This window comes from Nomascus leucogenys, chromosome 24, assembly GCF_006542625.1.
Source record: "Nomascus leucogenys isolate Asia chromosome 24, Asia_NLE_v1, whole genome shotgun sequence".
In the NCBI taxonomy this organism is placed as follows: Eukaryota; Metazoa; Chordata; class Mammalia; order Primates; family Hylobatidae; genus Nomascus; species Nomascus leucogenys.
The window spans coordinates 27,774,139-27,794,247 of NC_044404.1; the positions used below are offsets into that span (position 1 = coordinate 27,774,139).

Sequence of the window (20,109 nt, forward strand, 5' to 3'; positions counted from 1 at the left end):
CAGCAGGGGTCACTAGTTACGGTCACACCAGGACATTCCCCTGACCCCAGCAGCAGGCACCATTATTCCCAATGCATAGAAAAGGAACCGATGGCTCTGATGGAGTCAGTTTCTAGGGAGGGACTCAAACTTAGATCCAACTGGGAGCACCTCTCCTTTGCTTCACCTGGGGCTTCTGGAACACAAGTCAAATAATGGGTAAGAAAATGCTTCACTGACTGTTTTGTTTTTTGAGAGAAGGTCTTGCTGTCACCCAGGCTGGAGTACAGTGGCACAATCAAGGGTCACTGCTGCCTTCATCTCCCAGACTCAAGCAATCCTTCCATCTCACTCTCCTAAGTAGCTGGGATTACAGGCACACGCCACCACGCCCTGCTAATTATTTTTATTTTCATTTTTATTTATTTATTTATTTATTAAGACTGAGTCTTGCTCTGCCACCCAGGCTAAAGTGCAGTGGTGCGATCTTGGCTCACTGCAACCTCCACCCCCATGGGTTCAAGCGATTCTCCTGCCTCAGCCTCCCGAGTAGCTGGACTACAGGCATCCACCACCATGGCCAGCTAATTTTAGTATTTTTGGTAGAGATGGCATTTCACTATGTTGGCCAGGCTGGTTTCAAAGTCCTGTCCTCAAGTGATCCGCACGCCTCAGCCTCCCAAAGTGCTGGGATTACAGGCGTGAGCCACTGCGCCTGGCCTGTTTTCAATTTTTGTAGAGATGGGGGTCTTGCTGTGTTGCCTAGGTTGGTCTTGAACTCCTGGGCTCAAGTAATTCTCTCTCTTAGCCTCCCAAAGTGTAGGGATTACAGGCATGAGCCACCATGCCTGGCCTATTGACTATGATTTATCACACAAATGTAAATTATAAGATTTTGTAGTTTCTACCACACTTGCACGTTTATCGAATTTCCTAATATCCAAGATGCCATTGACTGAAAGATGCATCATTATGTATAACTAAGAAAAAACAGCTACCGATTATAATCTGACACAGCGCTTTCTCATGGCCACGCCTCCCTTTTAGAGATGGTACTATGAGAACAAATTGGAAGAGATGAAATGAAGGTATTATCTAGCTGAGAATTCTAAAAACACAAGTCAAGCAGAACGCTCCCATTTCGTAGATAATTAAACTGAAGTACAGAGAGGTCGAGTAAGTGGCCTAAGAAGAGGAAGGGACTGAAACTCAAGATTCAGGGTTCCACGTCATGTGTTGTTCTTCCTGCTGTGTTCAACTTTACCCACCAGAGTCGGCTGTGAACACTGGTCCCCACCTCATCAGCACAGCCAAGTGGTTGACAGCACAGGCACGCAAGGCAAACGAATCCAGGGCCCTGGGCCAGGTGCAGTGATCACATGCCTGTAAACCCAGCACTTTGAGAAGCTAAGGCTGGAGGATCGCTTGAGGTCAGGAGTTTGAGACTGGCCTGGGCAACGTAGCAAGACCCTGCTTCTACAAAAAATAAAAAAAATTAGCTGTGTGTGGTGGTGTGTATCTATACTCTCAGCTATTTGGGAGGCTGAGGCAGGAGGATCACCTGAGCCCAGGAATTTGAGGTTACAATGAGCTATGATCGTGCCACTGCACTGCAGCCTGGGCGGCAAAGCAAGACCCTGTCATGGAGGGCCCAATTCTAGCTCTGCTATGGTTTAGCTGGGTAATCTCATAAAGACTCAGTCTGCTGCCTGTGAAAAAGGAAAATAATGGTACCTGTCCCTAGGGTTGTTAGGATTAAATAAGGTAATTCATTCACTCATTTAGTCAATCAACAAATAGTTATTGAGCATCCACTATGGGTGAGACACCATTCCAGGAGTAGAAGACATGGCAATGAACAAGACACCAGGTCGCACCCTCATGGAGCTTATGTTTGCAAGGAGCTGGGCACGCAGACGCAGTGAAAACATAGGAGTGAGTCCCTCCCTTCTCAAATGCCCTTGGGATTCAGGGATTTTGTTTTTTTTCTTAAATGGATTCTTAATGGCTGCTGGCATTTACTTTAGAGAGGTGAGGTTTCTCTAGGCAGTTACAGTGATGCGTTTGACAACCTCCTACTTTGGCAGAGTTCTCAGCATTTCCAGGTCTTGTCGGCGTACAGGGCAAAGGGTGTGTCAGAGATATTTCCCAACTGGAATGGGAGGTTCCAGCCTCCCTCATTTGTTCCAGGTCACTCCCTGTGATAGACTAAGCTCATATAAGGGCACGGCCCTGTTCTGAGTCCAAGAGTTATTTTTGTTGATTGTCAAATATTTATTGAGCACCGATTAGGTGCCAGACACTGAGCATAAAATAAAAACAGAAATGAAGCTGTTCATGGGGAGGAAATGAGTCTGATGGGTTCCCCTACACCTCCAGGCCTCATTCACAGGCCCCTTCCTCAGGGAGACCTCCCCAAACCGACTCCTACCCTCTGTTATTACTCCCAGAGCAAGTGGCCATTCCCTTTTTGTGACATCCCTTACACCTCTACTCAATACCTGTCAACCCTATTGAACGGCAGGACCTCTGGGGCTGGAAGCCTGGTTTCCAGCTCTATGCATTGGCTCATAGTTGGTGCTCAATAAGACACTTGCTGACTGCATGGATGAGTGAAACTCCTAAGGCCTCCCAGAGTGAAGCAGACCCTTTCCCTAACAGTAAGATGATCTGGAATCAACGGGAATCGGGAACACTAAATTACCAAGTGGCTGACGGTGATCGGACTCGTTTAGACCTAGTTTTCCCCTTCTCATCATCTGCTGCTTTCCTTCTAACCAGGAAACTTTCTGCTGGGAATGGGTTTAGGGACTGCGATGAAAGAACCCACTGCTCTTCCCTCCAAAGTCTAAGCAAAGTTCAGTCAGATTCTATCAAGTGTGGGTTTCCTATCTGTGTCTTTTCCTCATCTGCGCTATCACTCTTCCCCTTGAGCTCTGATGGCCAGCGGCCAACAGAAAAGGAGTCACTCCCCCGAATGCTTTTGCATATATATTTTGATATTTCACCCTTTCTTCCCAGATACTAAAGTCTATGCTGCTTTGGGAAATCATGACTTTCACCCCAAAAACCAGTTCCCAGCTGGAAGTAACAAGATCTACGATCAGATAGCAGAACTATGGAAACCCTGGCTTAGTAACGAGTCCATCGCTCTCTTCAAAAAAGGTACCAACACCATCTGCTCCTATCAGGAGCACTTACTGTATGCCAGGGTCTGATCTGCATCTTCACAACAACCGCTTGGAATAAGTACTGATTTTATCCCCAATTTACAGATAAGGAAGCCAGGGTCATATAGCTTAGAAAAGGCAGTCTTGGGAGCAGAATCTAGAATTAATTCCAAAGCCTTTCCTCTAAACCCCACGACACTGATGATGCTCCTAAGTTCATATTTATTTATTGAGCCTTTACTGCGTGCCAGGCACTGCCCTCAGCCTGGTCCCAGACACTTCACAACAGCCCTTGGAAGGAGTGGTTTCATTTCCAGCAGGTTTGAACCTTTTGCCACCACTGACACCATGGGCTGGATGACTCTGTCGCAGACGACTGCCACGTGTGTTGCAGAATGTTGCAAACTCACTAGAGTGATACCCTCAGGAACACCCCCAGTTGTGACAATCAAAAATGTCTCAGACATTGCCCAGTGTTCCCAGGGGCCAGAAGCACCTGGTTGAGAATGACTGGTTCAGAAACACAGCCAGCCCAAGATGACTTTAACCCTACTCTTCCCTTTCCTCGGTCTCCTGCTGTTGGGACTCCCCAGTGGTTAAAGCCAACCAGAAGCCTGTGGCACAGAAGCCTGTTGATTTAGTCCACATAGATCGGCTCTTGGGAAAGACAGCTGAGCAGTGAAGGGTGGACAGTGGATCTGGATGGGCAAACACACATCACTGCTATTCTCACTATACAGATAAGGAAACCGAGGTATAGAGAGGTGAAGTTACTTTCCCAAGTTGCACAGCGAATGAGTTCCAGAGCCAGGAATTGAATCCTCCTGGCTCCAGAGGCTCTGATCTTCCAGACTGATGTCCCACCCACGGGAAAGATGGGAGGGGAAGATGCAATGGAAAAACAAAGTGGGACAGTGAGGTGGAAGGGGCGGAAGCCTGTCTGGCCAGAGGTGGGGGCCTCCTTCATATTGTCCCTGGCTGTGACAGGTGCCTTCTACTGTGAGAAGCTGCTGGGTCCCAGCGGGGCTGGGCGAATTGTGGTCCTCAACACCAATCTGTACTATACCAGCAATGCGCTGACAGCAGACATGGCGGACCCTGGCCAGCAGTTCCAGTGGCTGGAAGATGTGCTGACCAATGCATCCAAAGCCGGGGACATGGTAAGAGGCCCTGCTTCTTTCTTTTCTCATCTGGGGTTATTTCCTGCACAAGTCTCCCACTTGGCACAAACTCACTCACCCACCCAAAGATGCCCATATCCCAGAGGGTCCTTCATAAGCCTGGCACCAGCAGAGGGCTTCCTCCATCTGCACCACAGCCCGGTGTGCTGGGATCTGGAGCCCACTGCAGATGAGGACCCCGAGGCTCATAAAGAATGGTGACGGTCCCAAGTCACACAGTAAGTGATGAAGCCCAGACTAGAAGACCAGTCTCCAGACTCCACGTCCAGTGCTCTTTCCACTCCCACCACATGCGCAGCTGCAGCCAGTACTGTGTGCCAGACCTCCAGGGGATGCCCTGCCCTTAAGTGTGTCCAGCTAGTCTGCTGGCCTGACAGCTCCTCAAGGGCTGGCTCAGTGTCTCATTTGCCCAAGTCCTTGCACTGACCAGCCCATCCCAAGAGGATCTCACAGCTGGTGCCCATGAGCACGCACTAGGCCAACACTGGGCATGTTGTTTAGGACATTACACAGATGATCTCAGGTAGCAGAACATGGAAACCCCGGCTCAGTAGCGAGTCCATCATTCTCAAAACCCCACCAGCTACGTGCTATTCCAGATGGGAAAACAGCAGCTCAGAGAGGTGCCACACAGCTGGTGTCTAAGCTGCAGTCTGACTCCAAAACCCATACAGTTAACCCTGTCCCCTGTTCTAACTCCTGCCATGGTGGCCAAATGCCCAGGTGTTGTCAGCTGAGTGACTCAAGGAATGTAAGAAACGAATGCACATTACCGCGTAGCATATCACACAGCCATGCAAGAATGGTTTCGTTGGCCGGGCGCGGTGGCTCACGCTTGTAATCCCAGCACTTTGGGAGGCCGAGGAGGGCGGATCACAAGGTCAGGAGATCGAGACCACGGTGAAACCCCGTCTCTACTAAAAATACAAAAAAATTAGCCGGGCGTGGTGGCGGGCGCCTGTAGTCCCAGCTACTCGGAGAGGCTGAGGCAGGAGAATGGCGTGAACCCGGGAGGCGGAGCTTGCAGTGAGCCGAGATTGCGCCACTGCACTCCAGCCTGGGCGACAGAGCGAGACTCCGTCTCAAAAAAAAAAAAAAAAAAAAAAAAAAAAAAAAAAAAAAAAAAAAAGAATGGTTTCGTTGCAGTGTTCAAGCTCTCCAAGAGAAGAGTAGTCTTTGAAGAATTAGGAAGGCTTCATGGAGGAGGTGCTCTTTGAGTTAGGTTTTGAAGTGTGGGGAGGATTTACAGAAGTGAAAAGGAGAAGGGTACTCCAGGTGGCAGGCACAGAGGTGGGAAGGTATGTGGTGCATTCATTGCAGGGCACAGGGAGAACGCCTGAATCTGCCTGGGAGATGGAATCCGGGAGGCCTTCAGGGAGGAGATACATTTGGGCCCTTCTACCTGCCTTTGGGGCAATTTGCAGGTTTTGAGAAGTAGAAATGAGGGTCTGGAGAGGGCATCTGTGAGCCTCTTCTGGGAACCCCTCCCTTTTAGGTGTACATCGTCGGCCACGTGCCCCCAGGGTTCTTTGAGAAGACGCAAAACAAGGCATGGTTCCGGGAGGGCTTCAACGAAAAATACCTGAAGGTGGTCCGGAAGCATCATCGCATCATAGCAGGGCAGTTCTTCGGGCACCACCACACTGACAGCTTTCGGATGCTCTATGATGATGCAGGTATTCAACCTGGAGGGCAACTGTCAGCTCCCTCCCTCCTTCTCTCCCCAGACCCTCTCAGTCCTGCTGTCTCTCTCCTGACAGGTGTCCCCATAAGCGCCATGTTCATCACACCTGGAGTCACCCCATGGAAAACCACATTACCTGGAGTGGTCAATGGGGCCAACAATCCAGCCATCCGGGTGTTCGAATATGACCGAGCCACACTGAGCCTGAAGGTCAGGAGTCCTGTGGAGGCCAGAGGAGGAGGGTGGGAGGGGTTTAAATGCATCACCGCCTTCCCTAACTCTCAGCTTACCCACTCTCCCCTGACCACTGAGCCTCAGGAAGGTTGAGCTCCTTCCACCCTTCTCCAGCGCAGGATCAGAACCCTGGAGGCACCTGCCGCCGAGTCAGGGCAGTGCCTCCCCAAGTCTCCTTTTCCCCTGGATGACTGTCACAGCCTCATACCTGGTCTCCCTGCCTCTGGCCCTGCCCTGCTATGGCCCATCTGCTACACAAGAGAGAACAAACTAATCTCCTATAGCACCACTTTCGTCTTGTCTCTGTCCTGCTCAAAAACCTTCAATGGCTCCCCAGTGCCTTCAAGATAAAGTTGTGTCTCCTTGTCCTAGTACTCAAGGCTTCCCACAGTCTGACTTCAAGCCCATTGTCCACATTTTCCATACACAGATGAGCCTTCAGCCCCTAATTCTTTGGGCAGTCCCTCACCTTGTAGGATGAGCTTGTGGTTGTTGAGATGAAAAATATTATTCCTTTATTTATCCAACAAAATGCATTAAGTCTGTGCCATCGGCCAGGCCCTGTTCTAATCTCAGAAGATACATAAATTTACAAAACAAAGTCACCCCTCTCCTGGACCTGACATCTTACAGGAGATGGACAATAAACATGTAGAATTAATTATAGTACTGAGAGAAGGGCTAAGGAGAAAATCACAACAGTGAGGTGACAGGGTGACGGCTATGGGAGGTGTGTACTGTGTTAGATAGCTGGGAAGGGGAAGTGTCCACATAAGGTGCCATTTGAGTTCTGAGTGTATTGAGGGAGTGAGCCATGTGGGTGTCTCGGGGAGGTGAAGGGAACAGCAAGACCCCTGGGGTGGGAATGTGCTTGGTACGTTAGGGGAAGAGCACGGAGGCCATGTGGCCACAGTGAGAGCCACAAGGGGAGAGTGGGAGGGGAAGTCGGATCTTGCAGGCCTCCATGAAGACTCTGGATTTGGAGGGTTTGGTGCAGAAGAATGAAATCCTGTGACTTATTTTATGGAATCTTCATGTCGGCTGTGCGGGGAACAGGCTGTAGGGGCAGGTGGGGGAGCAGTGAGGCCGTTTGGAGGGAAGGACAAATCCCAGATGACAGGATGGTGGCTTGGCCAGGGTGGAGGCAGTGAGATGGTGAAAAGTGCCAGGTCCCGGATGAATTTTGGATGCAGGATTTGCTAGAGTGGATATGGGCTGTGAGAAAAAGGGACGAATCCAGGAGGCTTCCAAGGCTTTTGGCCTGTGCAACGGATAGGCTGTGGCTGCCGTTACTGAGATGACTGGCAGGGTGATCAGGCTTCGGAGGGCCAGTCAGAGGTCTGGTTTTGGACCTGTTACCTTTGGGATGGCTAAATGGCATCAAGTGAAAGTGGTCAGGGAAGGGGCAAGTTGGAGCTTGAAGAAGTGAGGATAGAGATGTGATCTGGGGGTGGAGAGAGGACATTTAAAGCCAACGACTGGATGAGCTAACCCAGGTCCTTGAATCTAGTAAACGTAGATTAAGAAGAGGTCTGAGGGGTTTTAAGAGTGGCCCGTTGTCCACATGGGCACTCCAAGGGTCTGAGCAAGGGGAATGGCAGGCTGCACCATCACCCCCTAACAGGGCCTCCATTCTCCTCAGGCAGGGAGTCAGCCCTGAGCTTGAATCCTGGCTCCACCACTCATAAGCTTTTTGATCTTTTGAGCTCTGTGCCTCACTTGCTTCATCTGTAAAATGGGAGTAACAGAACCTCACAGGGTTCGAGGAGGACTACATGAAATGATGGAATGTGCCATGCATACGGGCAGCTCCTCTTACCCCGTCTGCAGTGGCCTGAAGCAGGTTCATAAATGTACCTGGAACCTGCTGGACTGATGAACCCTGCAGAGTCTAGCCGTGAACATGCACCTGGGTCCTAGGAGTCTACAGTTCATAATCTCGCTCATGCTTAGTGTCGCTCTTTTTAAGTTGCTTTTATCTATTCATTATGTAAATATTTACTGAGCATCTTCTATGTGTACCCTAGCATGGTGAGACCTGGGGTAAACAACCTGGGGTCCAATCCTGCTACCACTGAATACCTGTATGAATACCTGTATGACCCTGGCCAAGTGAGTTAACCTCTTTAGGCCTCAGTTTCCTCATTTGTGAAACAAAAGTAATAAGCACAGTTACCTCACTGGATTCAGAGGATGTCTGCCAAGCGCGCTGTGTGCACAGCTAAGTGCTCAATAACTACTAGTGGTCATGATCACTGCTCTAAAGAACCTGGGGGCAAATGCATGGTGCAGGCTGGGGATGGAAGCAGACAGCTGCCCACAGCCGGCCTACCCCAAACCCTTTTTCCAGGACATGGTGACCTACTTCATGAACCTGAGCCAGGCAAATGCTCAGGGGACGCCACGCTGGGAGCTCGAGTACCAGCTGACCGAGGCCTATGGGGTGCCGGACGCCAGCGCCCACTCCATGCATACGGTGCTGGGCCGCATCGCTGGCGACCAGGGCACACTGCAGCGCTACTACGTCTATAACTCAGTCAGCTACTATGCTGGGGTCTGCGACGAGGCCTGCAGCAAGCAGCACGTGTGTGCCATGCGCCAGGTGGACGTTGGCGCTTACACCACCTGTCTGTATGCCTCTGGCACCACACCCGGGCCTCACCTCCCGCTGCTGCTGATGGCCCTGCTAGGCCTGTGCACGCTCGTGCTGTGACCTGCCAGGCTCACCTTCTTCCTGGTAACGGGTAACGGGGGCAGCGCCCAGGATCATCCAGAGCTGGGCCTTCCACCATTTCCTCTGCGCCTGAGGAGTGAACTGAAATAGGACAACCGAGTCAGGAAGCGAAGCCCCAGGAGCTGCAGCTCTCCGTGATCGCGCCACTGCACTCCAGCCTGGGTGACAAAGCCAGACTCTCTCCAAAATCCAAAAACAAACCAGAAACAGAAAAGAAATGACGACCCAAGACCCCCCCACAAGCATACTTCTTTTGCGTTTTATGTTTTATTCACAAAACAAAGCTCATCATGCGTTTGATTCTGTGTTGTATTCCTTTTCTTTTCTTTTGAGACGGAGCTCGCTCTGTCGCCCAGGCCTGAGTTCAGTGGCGCCATCTCGGCTCACTGCAACCTCTGCCTCCCGGGTTCAAGCAATTCTCCTGCCTCAGCCTCCTAGCTGGGACTACAGGCGCGCGCCACCACGCCCGACTAATTCGTATTTTTAGTAGAGACGGGGTTTCGCCATGTTTGCCAGGCTGGTCTCGAACTCCTGACCTCAGGTGATCCGCCCGCCTGGGCCTCCCAAAGTGTTGGGATTACAGGCGTGAGTCACCGCGCCCGGCCTCTATTCCTTTCCGTATGGAAATGAGGTTAACTCATTTGCATGAACCTAACGCCCGCCCTCCCTCCACGGCCCCGTGCTCTCCGTGTATCCCCGGATCGAGGCGCATGCGTTGTTGCAAAGTCCCGCACTTAGGGATTAGAATGTGCCTTTGCGTTTCGTTTTGTTTTGCAACAATTCAGGTGTGCGGGATCGCAGCCCTGGTCCAGGCTCTAGTCTTCCCGCCCTCTCGCTTTCTTGGGCCTCCGGGCGCCTCAAAGGTAAAACTAGGCCATTTGAAGCCTGCGAAGCGAAGGGCAGTCGGTCTTCCGGCCTAGCGGGCTTGGCTGGGCTGGGTCGGTGGACCCCTGGGCTGGCGGCGGGAGCAGAGTATCGAGCGGCGTTTAGGTGGGGTTCGGGCGGGGGACCTGGGACAACCGCGGGCCTCGCTCCTCCCCGGACGGGGCGGGACGGGGAAGTCCCGCCCAGCAGGCCCCGGCCCCGGGCCGCCCCGAGGGCTGCGCCCGCCTCCTTCCTGCCTCGGCAACCCCGGGCCCTGAGGGCAGGCCCCAACCGCGGAGGAGCAGGAGAGGGCAGATGCTGGCGGGCCATGCCCTGGTCGTCCCGCGCCGCCCTCCTTCGGGACCTGGTCCTGGGCGTGCTGGGCACCGCCGCCTTCCTGCTCGACCTGGGCGCCGACCTGTGGGCCGCCGTCCAGTATGCGCTCGGCGGCCGCTACCTGTGGGCGGCGCTGGTGCTGGCGCTGATGGGCCTGGGCTCGGTGGCGCTGCAGCTCTTCAGCTGGCTCTGGCTACGCGCTGACCCCGCCGGCCTGCACGGGTCGCAGCCCCCGCGCCGCTGCCTGGCGCTGCTGCATCTCCTGCAGCTGGGTTACCTGTACAGGTGAGTGCTTCGCCCCGGGAGGGGAGGAGTGTCGGAGCCCAGCACCTCCGTCAGCTGGGTCACCTGTGCAGGTGACACGCCATATGCCGGGAAGGGGACTGGGAGAGGGAAGCAAGTCCTGTGGGCGCCTGGCCTGCAGGTGAGCGTGCAGCCATTTACGGAAAGGGAATCCCGGTAGACTGCCTTCATCCCAGCCCTAGCGTCCCTGGCACAGGTGAAAAAACTGAGGCCCAGGGAAGAAAGGGAGGCGCATGGGCCTTGAAGTCGGACCTCTCTGGGATCCGCTTCTGGCTTTGCCCCCTCTCGCCTCACTGCTGCATTTCTCTGAGCCTCAGTTTCCTCCTCCATAGAAAGGAGGTAGTCGCCCTGAGACAGGTGTGACGGGCAGGCCTGTTGTGAGGAGTGAGCGAAAGAGTGAGAAGGCGCCTCGCACAGTGCCTGGCCTGAAATGGCAGGGCCTGCGGACTCCGTTCAGCACCCCGTGTTTCAGCATGGGCAGGGCCCTGGGAAGTCACTGACCTCTCAGTGGGGCTGTTTGGTTGCTGTTCCCATTGGGATGGGGATAGCGCCTGCCTGTTTGGTGAAGATGCAGTGAAATGACACCTGTCCACTGCCCTGGCTCAGAGTGAGCACTCAGCAACCTCAGCTCGCTTCTTGATGACCTGGGCCTCCCTGGGAGTTTCAGCAGCCCTGACCCCACGACAGCGCTTGTCCCTCACAAAGGCCGCCTCTCACCCTGTCTGCCTGGTTGTATTCTTCCCCCTGAAACTTGGCTTCCCACCCTAGACCCGGCAAGAGGGCAGAGATGGCCTCTGACTCATCCATGCCCGTGGAGCCAGCCAGGGCTGGGCACAGGCTGGGTCCTGGAAAATGTGTGTGGATTCTGCTCGTCTTTGGACCTGGTGGAGCCTCGTAGAGATGGGGAAACAAACCCAGGGCTCAGAGGCAGTGATGAAGCCAGGGCAGAGGGTGGTGTGGGTTGGGATGGGGTGGCCGGGGCCAGGATCCGCTCTTGAATCCGTTTTTACAAACTCTTGAGATCTTGCCTTGACAAAGCTGCACGGGGTCTCCAGGAGTGGAGGAGAGGGGCCTTGAATGTGGCAGTTTTGCCTGAGGGATCGTAGAGACATCAGAAAACCCCGGGTGGGCATGAAGGGGTGCAGTTGTGAAGTCCTGGGCAGGCCTCCATGAGCCGTGAATCTGTAACTACCTCATGCATCTTTGTGGCCAGTATTTCTGCTGAGCTTGAGTCAGACAGACTGTACTAGCTTGGCTTTGGAAACGGGTCTCCGTTCCTGCCTGTGAATTGGCCGAGGCAGGGGCCCCTGCCAGGTCACTGGGGGACCATAGGCAAAGACTCCTGCTGAGGGAGAACCCCAGCCCAGCCTGCCTGCTCCTCAGTGTGTCCTTGGGTCCTTCCAGGGGAAGTCACAGTACCTGTCTGGTGAATGAGCTTGTGATGAGTGAATGGGGTTCCCTCCCAATAGGCAACCGAGAGCAAAGTTCTGGATGGAGGGTCCTTCGTGCATCCTCCACTTACTCTTCATGCCAGTGGGTACCCCAGGCCTGTCTGTCCAACCTCTGGACTCTCTTAACTCTGCCCCAATCTCCTTCCTTAACCACTCAGGGCCAGCCTCTTTTTTTTTTTTTTTTTTTTTTGAGACGGAGTCTTGCTCTGTCGCCCAGGCTGGAGCACAGTGGCGCAATCTCAGCTCACTGCAAGCTCCGCCTCCCGGGTTCACGCCATTCTCCTGCCTCAGCCTCTCCGAGTAGCTGGGACTACAGGCGCCTCCCACCACACCCGGCTAATTTTTTGTATTTTTAGTAGAGACGGGGTTTCACCGTGTTAGCCAGGATGGTCTGGATCTCCTGACCTCGTGATCCGCCCGCCTCGGCCTCCCAGAGTGCTGGGATTACAGGCGTGAGCCACCGCGCCCGGCCAGGGCCAGCCTCTTAAATGGGATCCCTCCTTCCAATCTAACCCTCCTCCAGCCCTTCCCCGGTGTGGCCGGGGCAAGGCAGAGTCTGATTCCATCTGGCCTGTGCCCAGAAGTGCCCAAGAGGCAAATGTCCTCTTGCCCACAGGACCCCAGGAGATCTTGGGCACACTAAAGTTTGAGAACTACTGCCTCAGGCAACTTTCTAGCATGCCTTTCCAATTCAGGTTTGGATCCAAATCCTCATTGCAGTACTTATTAGCTGCTTATAATTGTTTGTTTTTTAAAAAGAGGCAGGGTCTGGTCAGGCTTGGTGGCTCATGCCTGTAATCCTAGCAGTCTGGGAGGCTGAGGTGGGCGGATCACTTGAGGTCAGGAGTTCGAGACCAGCCTGCTGGATATGGCAAAAGCTCATCTCTACAAAAATTAGCCAGGTGTGGTGGCGCATGCCTATAATCCCAGCATCCCAGCTACTCCGGAGGCTGAGGCAGGAGAATCGCTTGAACCTGGGAGGTGGAGGTTGCAGTGAGCCGAGTTTGTGCCACTGCACCCTAGCCTGGGCGACAGGCGACAGATGCAGACTCTGTCTCCAAAAAGAAGAAAAAAGAGGCAGGGTCTCTGTTGCCTGGGCTGGAGTGCAGTGGCACAGTCAATCATGGCTCACAGTGGCCTTGAACTCCTGGGCTCAAGCTGCCCTCCTGTGTCAGCCTCCTGAGTAGCTTGGACCACAGGCTTGTACCACCACGCCCAACTAATTGAAAAAATTCTTTGTAGAGATGGGGCTTGCTGTGTTGCCCAGGGTGGTCTCAAACTCCTGGCCTCCAGTGATCCTCTTGCCTTGGCCCGTCAAAGTGTTGGGATTACAGGCGTGAGCCACTGCACCCAGACCTTACTAGCTTCTTGATCCTGTTTCCCCATCTGTAAAATGGGCTTTTGTGAGAAGTAAACAGGACAAGGTTTGTGATGAGCTTGGGACAGTGGTTAGCCAGCAGGAGTAGAAGGTGTATTGATCCCCATTTTTTTTTTTTTTTTTTGAGACGGAGTCTTGTTCTGTCACCAGGCTGGAGTACAGTGGCACAATCTCGGCTCACTGTAACCTCAGCCTTGCAGGTTCAAGAGATTCTCCTGCCTCAGCCCCCTAAGTAGCTGGGACTACAGGCGTGCACCACCACACCCAGCTAATTTTTTGTATTTTCAGTAGAGACGAGGCTTCACCGTGTTAGCCAGGATGGTCTCGATCTCCTGACCTCGTTATCATCCCGCCTCAGCCTCCCAAAGTGCTGGGATTACAGGCATGAGCCACCACACCCGGCCTCGATCCTCATTTGACAGATGAAATGAGTTCAGTGAGGTTAGGACATTGCCGAAGGTCCCATAGCACGGATGTGAGGAGCCAGGTTGGAGCCTGCGTCCACTCATTAGATGGGTGGGAGGCTGAGGAATTCACAGGACACTAACCTGGCCCTCTGGGCATGTGTGTGTGCTGCCTAGGTGCGTGCAGGAGCTGCGGCAGGGGCTGCTGGTGTGGCAGCAGGAGGCGCCCTCCGAGTTTGACTTGGCCTACGCCGACTTCCTCTCCCTGGACGTCAGCATGCTGCGGCTCTTCGAGACCTTCCTGGAGACGGCGCCACAGCTCACGCTGGTGCTGGCCATCATGCTGCAGAGCGGCCGGGCCGAGTACTACCAGTGTGAGTGAAGGCCTGTGGCTGGCCCCCTGTCGTGGCTTGGGGGGGGGGGTCTCTGTCAAATGTCGGAACCGTTTTTATTCTTTTATAAAGGCTGCTTAGAAAACAGGAGAACAAGGCCGGGCGCGGTGCCTCACGCTTGTAATCCCAGCACTTTGGGAGGCCGAGGCGGGCGGATCACGAGGTCAGGAGATCGAGACCACGGTGAAACCCCGTCTCTACTAAAAATACAAAAAATTAGCCGGGCGTGGTGGCGGGCACCTGTAGTCCCAGCTACTCGGGAGGCTGAGGCAGGAGAATGGCGTGAACCCGGGAGGTGGAGCTTGCAGTGAGCCGAGATTGCGCCACTGCACTCCAGCCTGGGCGACAGAGCCAGACTCCGTCTCAGAAAAAAAAAAAGAAAACAGGAGAACAGGCTTTAGTCAGGCAGATCTGGCTTGTAACCTAAAGTCACTCTACAGCTGTTTCAGTTTGGACAAATGCCTTGACCTCTCTGAGTATGTTTGTTCTCATCTGAAAAATGGGCTTAAATCCTCCTGCCTCATAAGGTTGATGAAAGGATTAAATGAGATGATGCAAAGAAAGCCCATTTCCTGGTACAGAGTCTCACTCTGTCATCGCCCGTAGTGGAGTACAGCGGCCTGATCATGGCTCACTGTAGCCTCGACCTCCCAGGCTCAAGTGATCCTCCTGTCTCAGCCTCCTGAGTAGCTGGGACTACAGGCGTGTATCACCATGCTGGCTAATTTTTCTTTCTTTTTTTTTTTTTTTTTGTAGAGACGAAGTCCCACTTTGTTACCCAGGCTGGTCTTGAACTCCTGAGCTCAAGTAACCTCCTGTCTCAGCCTCCTAAGATGCTGGGATTACAGGTGTCGGCCACTGTGCCTGGCCTACAAGTCTTAATTGTAATTTTTATAATTTTGAAGATAATGAAGTGTGTAAGGTGCCTGAGATAGCGTAGGTAACTTTTTAGTTAAGAAACAATTTAATACGTTGGGAGGCCAAGGTGCACAGGTCGCTTGAGGCCAGAGTTGGAGACCATCCTGGGTAGCAACGTGAGACCTCATCTCTTCAAAATTTTAAAAAAGAAACAAGAAACAATATATTGAATGCCTTCTTCCAGTCAGGTTTTCATTGTGCATCTCTTCTGTGCCTGTTACTGTGCTGGGGACACAGCAGTGAACAAGATGAACCCAGCCCCTGCCCTGCCAGGATGATAGACTAAAACAAGTAGCTACAGCTGAGTGACTGGAAAAGGGAGAGGCAGGTAGCAGAGGCTCACAGGACCCCCTAAGCAGGGGTGAAGTTTATAGTGGGGAGCTTTGGGAGGGTTTCTGCCCATAAAAGGAAAGTGACTTGCCCATTTTCACAGACCCAGACAGTGGCCAAGCTAAAGAGGGCCCCCACCCACATCCGATTCAGGGTCCAAGCCTTCCCTTTTGCCATAAATGCCACAGCCTCTCAAGGAACCAGTCCTCACTCTACCGTCACTCGCTGTATGACCCGGAGAGCCTTCCTGTGGAAGATGGAGGTTGGACTTGATCTCCAAGGGCCCTTTCGTCTTGCTAGTCTGAGTCTGTATATTGATGGAAAAAACAATAATAGCGGCTGTCACAGTCGAGTGCCAGCTACTAGCCAGGCCCTGTGGGAAGCGCTTACAGTCATCATTGCTCGTGTTCACAGCAGCCCTGTAGGTTTGTGCTATATTGATCTCCATTTTTAAAGAGGTGCAGAAAGGTGAGTGACTTGCCCTGGGTTACTGGGCACTCACTGGGCACACATTTTTGTCTGTTGAGGGTTGGGGGTGTCTAGAACCAGGGCCAAGTGCAGACAGTCTGCACTGCGAGTGTGGCAGGGGGTAAGGGGGCGAGACAGATTTTCCCTACTTTTTATTTAGCAAACATCTCTTTCGCTGCTGTTATGTGCCAGGTACTGGGCTGCTGGGGGATCCCAAGTGAGCAGAGTCTGTTTTCTACCCTTGAGGAGCTCAGAGATAAGGAAATAGATAATTACTGTGTGATGAGACTCCAGACAGAGGTGGGTGGCATGGTACAGGGATACCTGACACAGCTGAGTGGGTGGTGTGGGGTCAGGGTGGGTAATTCCAGGGGCTCTTCAAGCTGGGGCCTGCGGGGTAATGGAGGAGTAGGCCGGGGAAGTGGGGCATGTGCTTCTGGCAACCTAACAGCCTGGGCAGAGCTTGTCAAGGTCACGGAAGGTGGCATGCTGGGCGAACTGGAAGAACATCAGCCCTGCTGAGACCTGGGCGAGGCTAATGGGCACAGATCTGCTTCCAGGCTAGGAGTGGGTTCTGGGCGCCTAATAGGTTCCCAGTAAACATCTGTCGAATGACTGCGGTGGACGGGGACAGGGGAATCAGCAGTCAGGAGACGTGCCGGTGCCACTTCCATCCCTCCCTGGAGGCCCTTGTGCTTCTGTTCCAGGATTGGCAACCAGGAGGTGGGATAGGACCTCTGTTGTAAACTTCTGGATCTTGGAAAATCAAGATTAGGGGTCAGTCCGATGGCCTCTGGTCTGGGAGGGGAGGGGAGTGGGGAGTGGGGAGACCTTCTGTCCACACAGCAGGGACATCTCTCCTGGCCCTGAGGGCAGCTTTAGCCGGAGCCTGTTGCCACCTCATGGGATTTTCTACTCCCTTTTTGAGACTAAGAAAGAGGGAACTGAGACTTGATTTTCAGACACAAGAAAGCCTTGTGTTCTTCCCAGAAAGAAAGGGTTATGGGGCCCTGGAAGATGCCCAGGGTGCAGCCAAGGCCCAGGGGTGCTGAGTGCTGGGTGGGCCACAAGTCACATCCTTTCATCTTTGACAAATACCACCCGGATAGCACCTACAGCAAAGCACTGTGGTGAGGGGCAGGCTCTATATTAGGAGTCACAGCTTTGTTTTTGGTTGTGGGAACTCACTGGGTCTTCTCCAGCTGCAGATTTGCCTTCAACAAATGAGGGATTCTAATACCTGCCCCAGGGTTGCTGGGAGGACCCCCACGGTACCTGCGACCCCTGGGGAGTGCCAAGCAGGCTGGCCCCAGGACTCACTGTTCCCTTCTACTCTTTGCAGGGGTTGGCATCTGCACGTCCTTCCTGGGCATCTCGTGGGCACTGCTCGACTACCACCGGGCCTTGCGCACCTGCCTCCCCTCCAAGCCCCTCCTGGGCCTGGGCTCCTCTGTGATCTACTTCCTGTGGAACCTGCTGCTGCTGTGGCCCCGAGTCCTGGCTGTGGCCCTGTTCTCTGCCCTCTTCCCCAGCTATGTGGCCCTGCACTTCCTGGGCCTGTGGCTGGTACTGCTGCTCTGGGTCTGGCTTCAGGGCACAGACTTCATGCCGGACCCCAGCTCCGAGTGGCTGTACCGGGTGACTGTGGCCACCATCCTCTATTTCTCCTGGTTCAACGTGGCTGAGGGCCGCACTCGAGGCCGGGCCATCATCCACTTCGCCTTCCTCCTGAGTGACAGCATTCTCCTGGTGGCCACCTGGGTGACTCATAGCTCCTGGCTGCCCAGCGGGATTCCACTGCAGCTGTGGCTGCCTGTGGGAGGCGGCTGCTTCTTTCTGGGCCTGGTTCTGCGGCTTGTGTACTACCACTGGCTGCACCCTAAGTGCTGCTGGAAGCCCGACCCTGACCAGGTAGACGGGGCCCGGAGTCTACTTTCTCCAGAGGGGTATCGGCTGCCTCAGAACAGGCGCATGACCCATTTAGCACAGAACTTTTTCCCCAAGGCTAAGGAGGAGGCTGCTGCGCCAGTGAAGGGATAGGTGAACGGCGTCCTTTGAAGCAGGATCAGACCCAGCCGGCAGCGATGGAGAGTGACTCTGCTGGCAGAAGGCAGGCGAGGATAAGCTAACGACGCTGCTGTGGCCTCTATGCACTCAGCCAGAGTGGGACGCCTGTGCTGGGCCGGGCAGCAGGGACGGTGCTGAGTGGGGCAGAGGCCTGCTTTCAAGGAGTTCACAGTGAACAAGATGAGGAGGGCTGGGCCCTGGAGGGTCAAGAGCTCCAGTTATGTACAAGACACTTTGGGAGGAAAGAAGACTACCTTTTCCCTCCTGCCATTGGTATAGCTGGTGCCCGCAAAACTTCCACCTCCCTCCCTGGCCACCTCTAAAATGACTGGTATAGGTGCTGCCCCACCCCTTAGCTCCCCTATCCTGGGCTAGGAGGCCACAGGGGCTGTCCCCTAGAATTCTTCCTCCCCTCCCCCACACCATTCATTCAATTCATGAAACAAATCTTCGCCAAGAGCAGTTTATGTGCCAGGAACATCATTCTTTCCTTGCAACCTGGAACAAGACCAGCTACCACCCTAGCTTCGTCCCCTACTTGCACCAACCAGTCCCGGGTTAGATCTCAAATGCTGGAAGCCAGGGATGCCCAACTCAGGGTGGCCCCAGTCAGAACCCCTGGGATCTCAGTGAAGCTGGCCTGGCCTCTGCTCCTGTTCTCAAGGGGCTGCTTTTCAACCAAGAGCCTTGTGAGCCTGGTCTGAGCCTTGCACAGCCACTGAGGACTTTTTGTGCCTTAGCCAGTGTGCCTCCTACCTCAGTCTATGTGAGAGGAAGAGAATGTGTGTCCCTGTGGGTCTCTGCAAGTGACAGACGTGTTGTTTTCAACAGTATTATTAGGTTATGATTAAAGCCTCATGAAATCCTCCAACCTAGTCTGTGTCATCAAACGAAATCTCCTATGGAATTCAGAGCCTGAACTAGAAGAGCTCAGGGACATAAAATCTACCTCTCAAAATCAGTCAAGGTCCACGAACAGAGAGGGCTGGCTCAGGTGGGGCTTCTCAACCTCGTGTTTGAAGTTTCAGGAGCTGGTGAGCCAGCGTGGGGTTGACAGCTCAGCTGGAGATCAGAATCCAGATCTGGGCTGACTTAGTGAATCCTGTTCAACACAAGCTCTTTTGCTGGTCCCAGCAGGAGTGGCCACAGACACATTTAGGGCCAAGAAGTGAATATAGTTGCCTGGTGAAGAAAGGTCTTTTTGCTGGGAGCTCTGAGAGGGTAAGTGATGAGGTGCCTTAGGGGATGTGGATGTGGTGGGTGATGGTGCTGGGGAAGTGGAACCTTTTGCTGTTCTAGGAGGTCCATGGTTTGGCGAAACAAGGGACAGGAAAGTCACCTGAGCTAGAGAAGAAAAGGTTCCAGTCACCGCTGTGATGGGATCCAGGATCGTCTCAGCTCTGTTACTATTTTGGTGGAGACACAAAAACCAAGGTAAGTAAAACATTTAGTGTATCAGATAGTGTTAAGTGCTAAAAGAAAAAGGGAAAGGGATAGGGAGAGAGAGTAGGTATTTGTGTGTGGGGGGTGGGAATTACAACTTTGTATGGAACGGCTGGGGAAGGCCTTCCTGCAAAACCGGTAAGCTGGTTAGCAGTGGCTTGGGTGTGGCCTATAAATGTCATGAGAAGGAGCAGAACCTGGAGTCACTGGTAGCTTGAACCACTGTGGCGGAAGGAATGATGCAAACAGAATTCCACCGGGTGAAGAAGCACTTGTAACCGCTCTATTGGCCTGGAGCTAAAGATGACTCAGAGATGAAGGGTAGGGGCAGGGAGAGGATCTGGGAAGATGATGCTGGTGACTTTTACACACAAGCAATTGTTAGAGGCAGAAAGGATCCTGCAGATCGTCCTGTCTAGTGATTTTCAGGCTTTTGAATATCGTGTACCTATAAAATGGCCAACATGGTTGCAACTTAATTTTAACAAAAAAGGGCACTAAAAACTTCCACCATTTGGCTGGGCATGGTGGCCCATGCCTGTAATCCCAGTAATTTGGGAGGCCGAGGTGGGTGGATCACCTGAGGTCGGGAGATCGCAACCAGCCTGACCAACATAGAGAAACCCCATCTCTACTAAAAATACGAAATTAGCCAGGCGTGGTGGCACATGCCTGTAATCCCAGCTACTTGGGAGGCTGAGGCAGGAGAATCGCTTGAACCCGGGAGGCAGAGGGTGCGGTGAGCCAAGATCGTGCCATTGCACTCCAGCCTG

At 53.3% G+C, this 20,109-nt stretch overlaps 2 protein-coding genes across 4 annotated transcripts in view; both read left to right on the top strand.

Moving 5' to 3' along the window:
• The window catches only part of SMPDL3B (sphingomyelin phosphodiesterase acid like 3B), a 29,580-nt gene extending 20,293 nt beyond the window's left edge, over positions 1 to 9,287 (top strand). For all 3 annotated transcript variants that reach the window (XM_030805383.1, XM_003271688.3, XM_012498358.2), the window contains 5 exons: positions 3,001 to 3,144; positions 4,137 to 4,309; positions 5,826 to 6,006; positions 6,091 to 6,224; positions 8,599 to 9,287. In XM_030805383.1, the coding sequence (XP_030661243.1) occupies positions 3,001 to 3,144; positions 4,137 to 4,309; positions 5,826 to 6,006; positions 6,091 to 6,224; positions 8,599 to 8,961 (995 nt within the window). In that variant the 3' untranslated portion in view covers positions 8,962 to 9,287. The remainder of the gene's footprint in view (positions 1 to 3,000; positions 3,145 to 4,136; positions 4,310 to 5,825; positions 6,007 to 6,090; positions 6,225 to 8,598) is intronic.
• Positions 9,288 to 9,590: 303 nt separating this feature from the next.
• XKR8 (XK related 8) lies at positions 9,591 to 18,764 on the top strand. Its single transcript, XM_030805282.1, has 3 exons — positions 9,591 to 10,467; positions 13,896 to 14,092; positions 17,169 to 18,764. The coding sequence occupies exons 1-3, from the start codon at positions 10,175 to 10,177 to the stop codon at positions 17,864 to 17,866; spliced, it is 1,188 nt and encodes a 395-aa protein (XP_030661142.1). The 5' UTR covers positions 9,591 to 10,174; the 3' UTR covers positions 17,867 to 18,764.
• Positions 18,765 to 20,109: the final 1,345 nt, after the last annotated feature.

Excerpts from the sequence above, each read along its gene's own strand:
- XKR8 (XM_030805282.1), top strand. The coding sequence starts at position 10,175 with ATGCCCTGGTCGTCCCGCGCCGCCCTCCTTCGGGACCTGGTCCTGGGC. Across the intron at positions 10,468-13,895 it reads CAGCTGGGTTACCTGTACAG|GTGCGTGCAGGAGCTGCGGC; the intron begins GTGAGTGCTTCG and ends TGTGCTGCCTAG. Across the intron at positions 14,093-17,168 it reads CCGGGCCGAGTACTACCAGT|GGGTTGGCATCTGCACGTCC; the intron begins GTGAGTGAAGGC and ends TACTCTTTGCAG.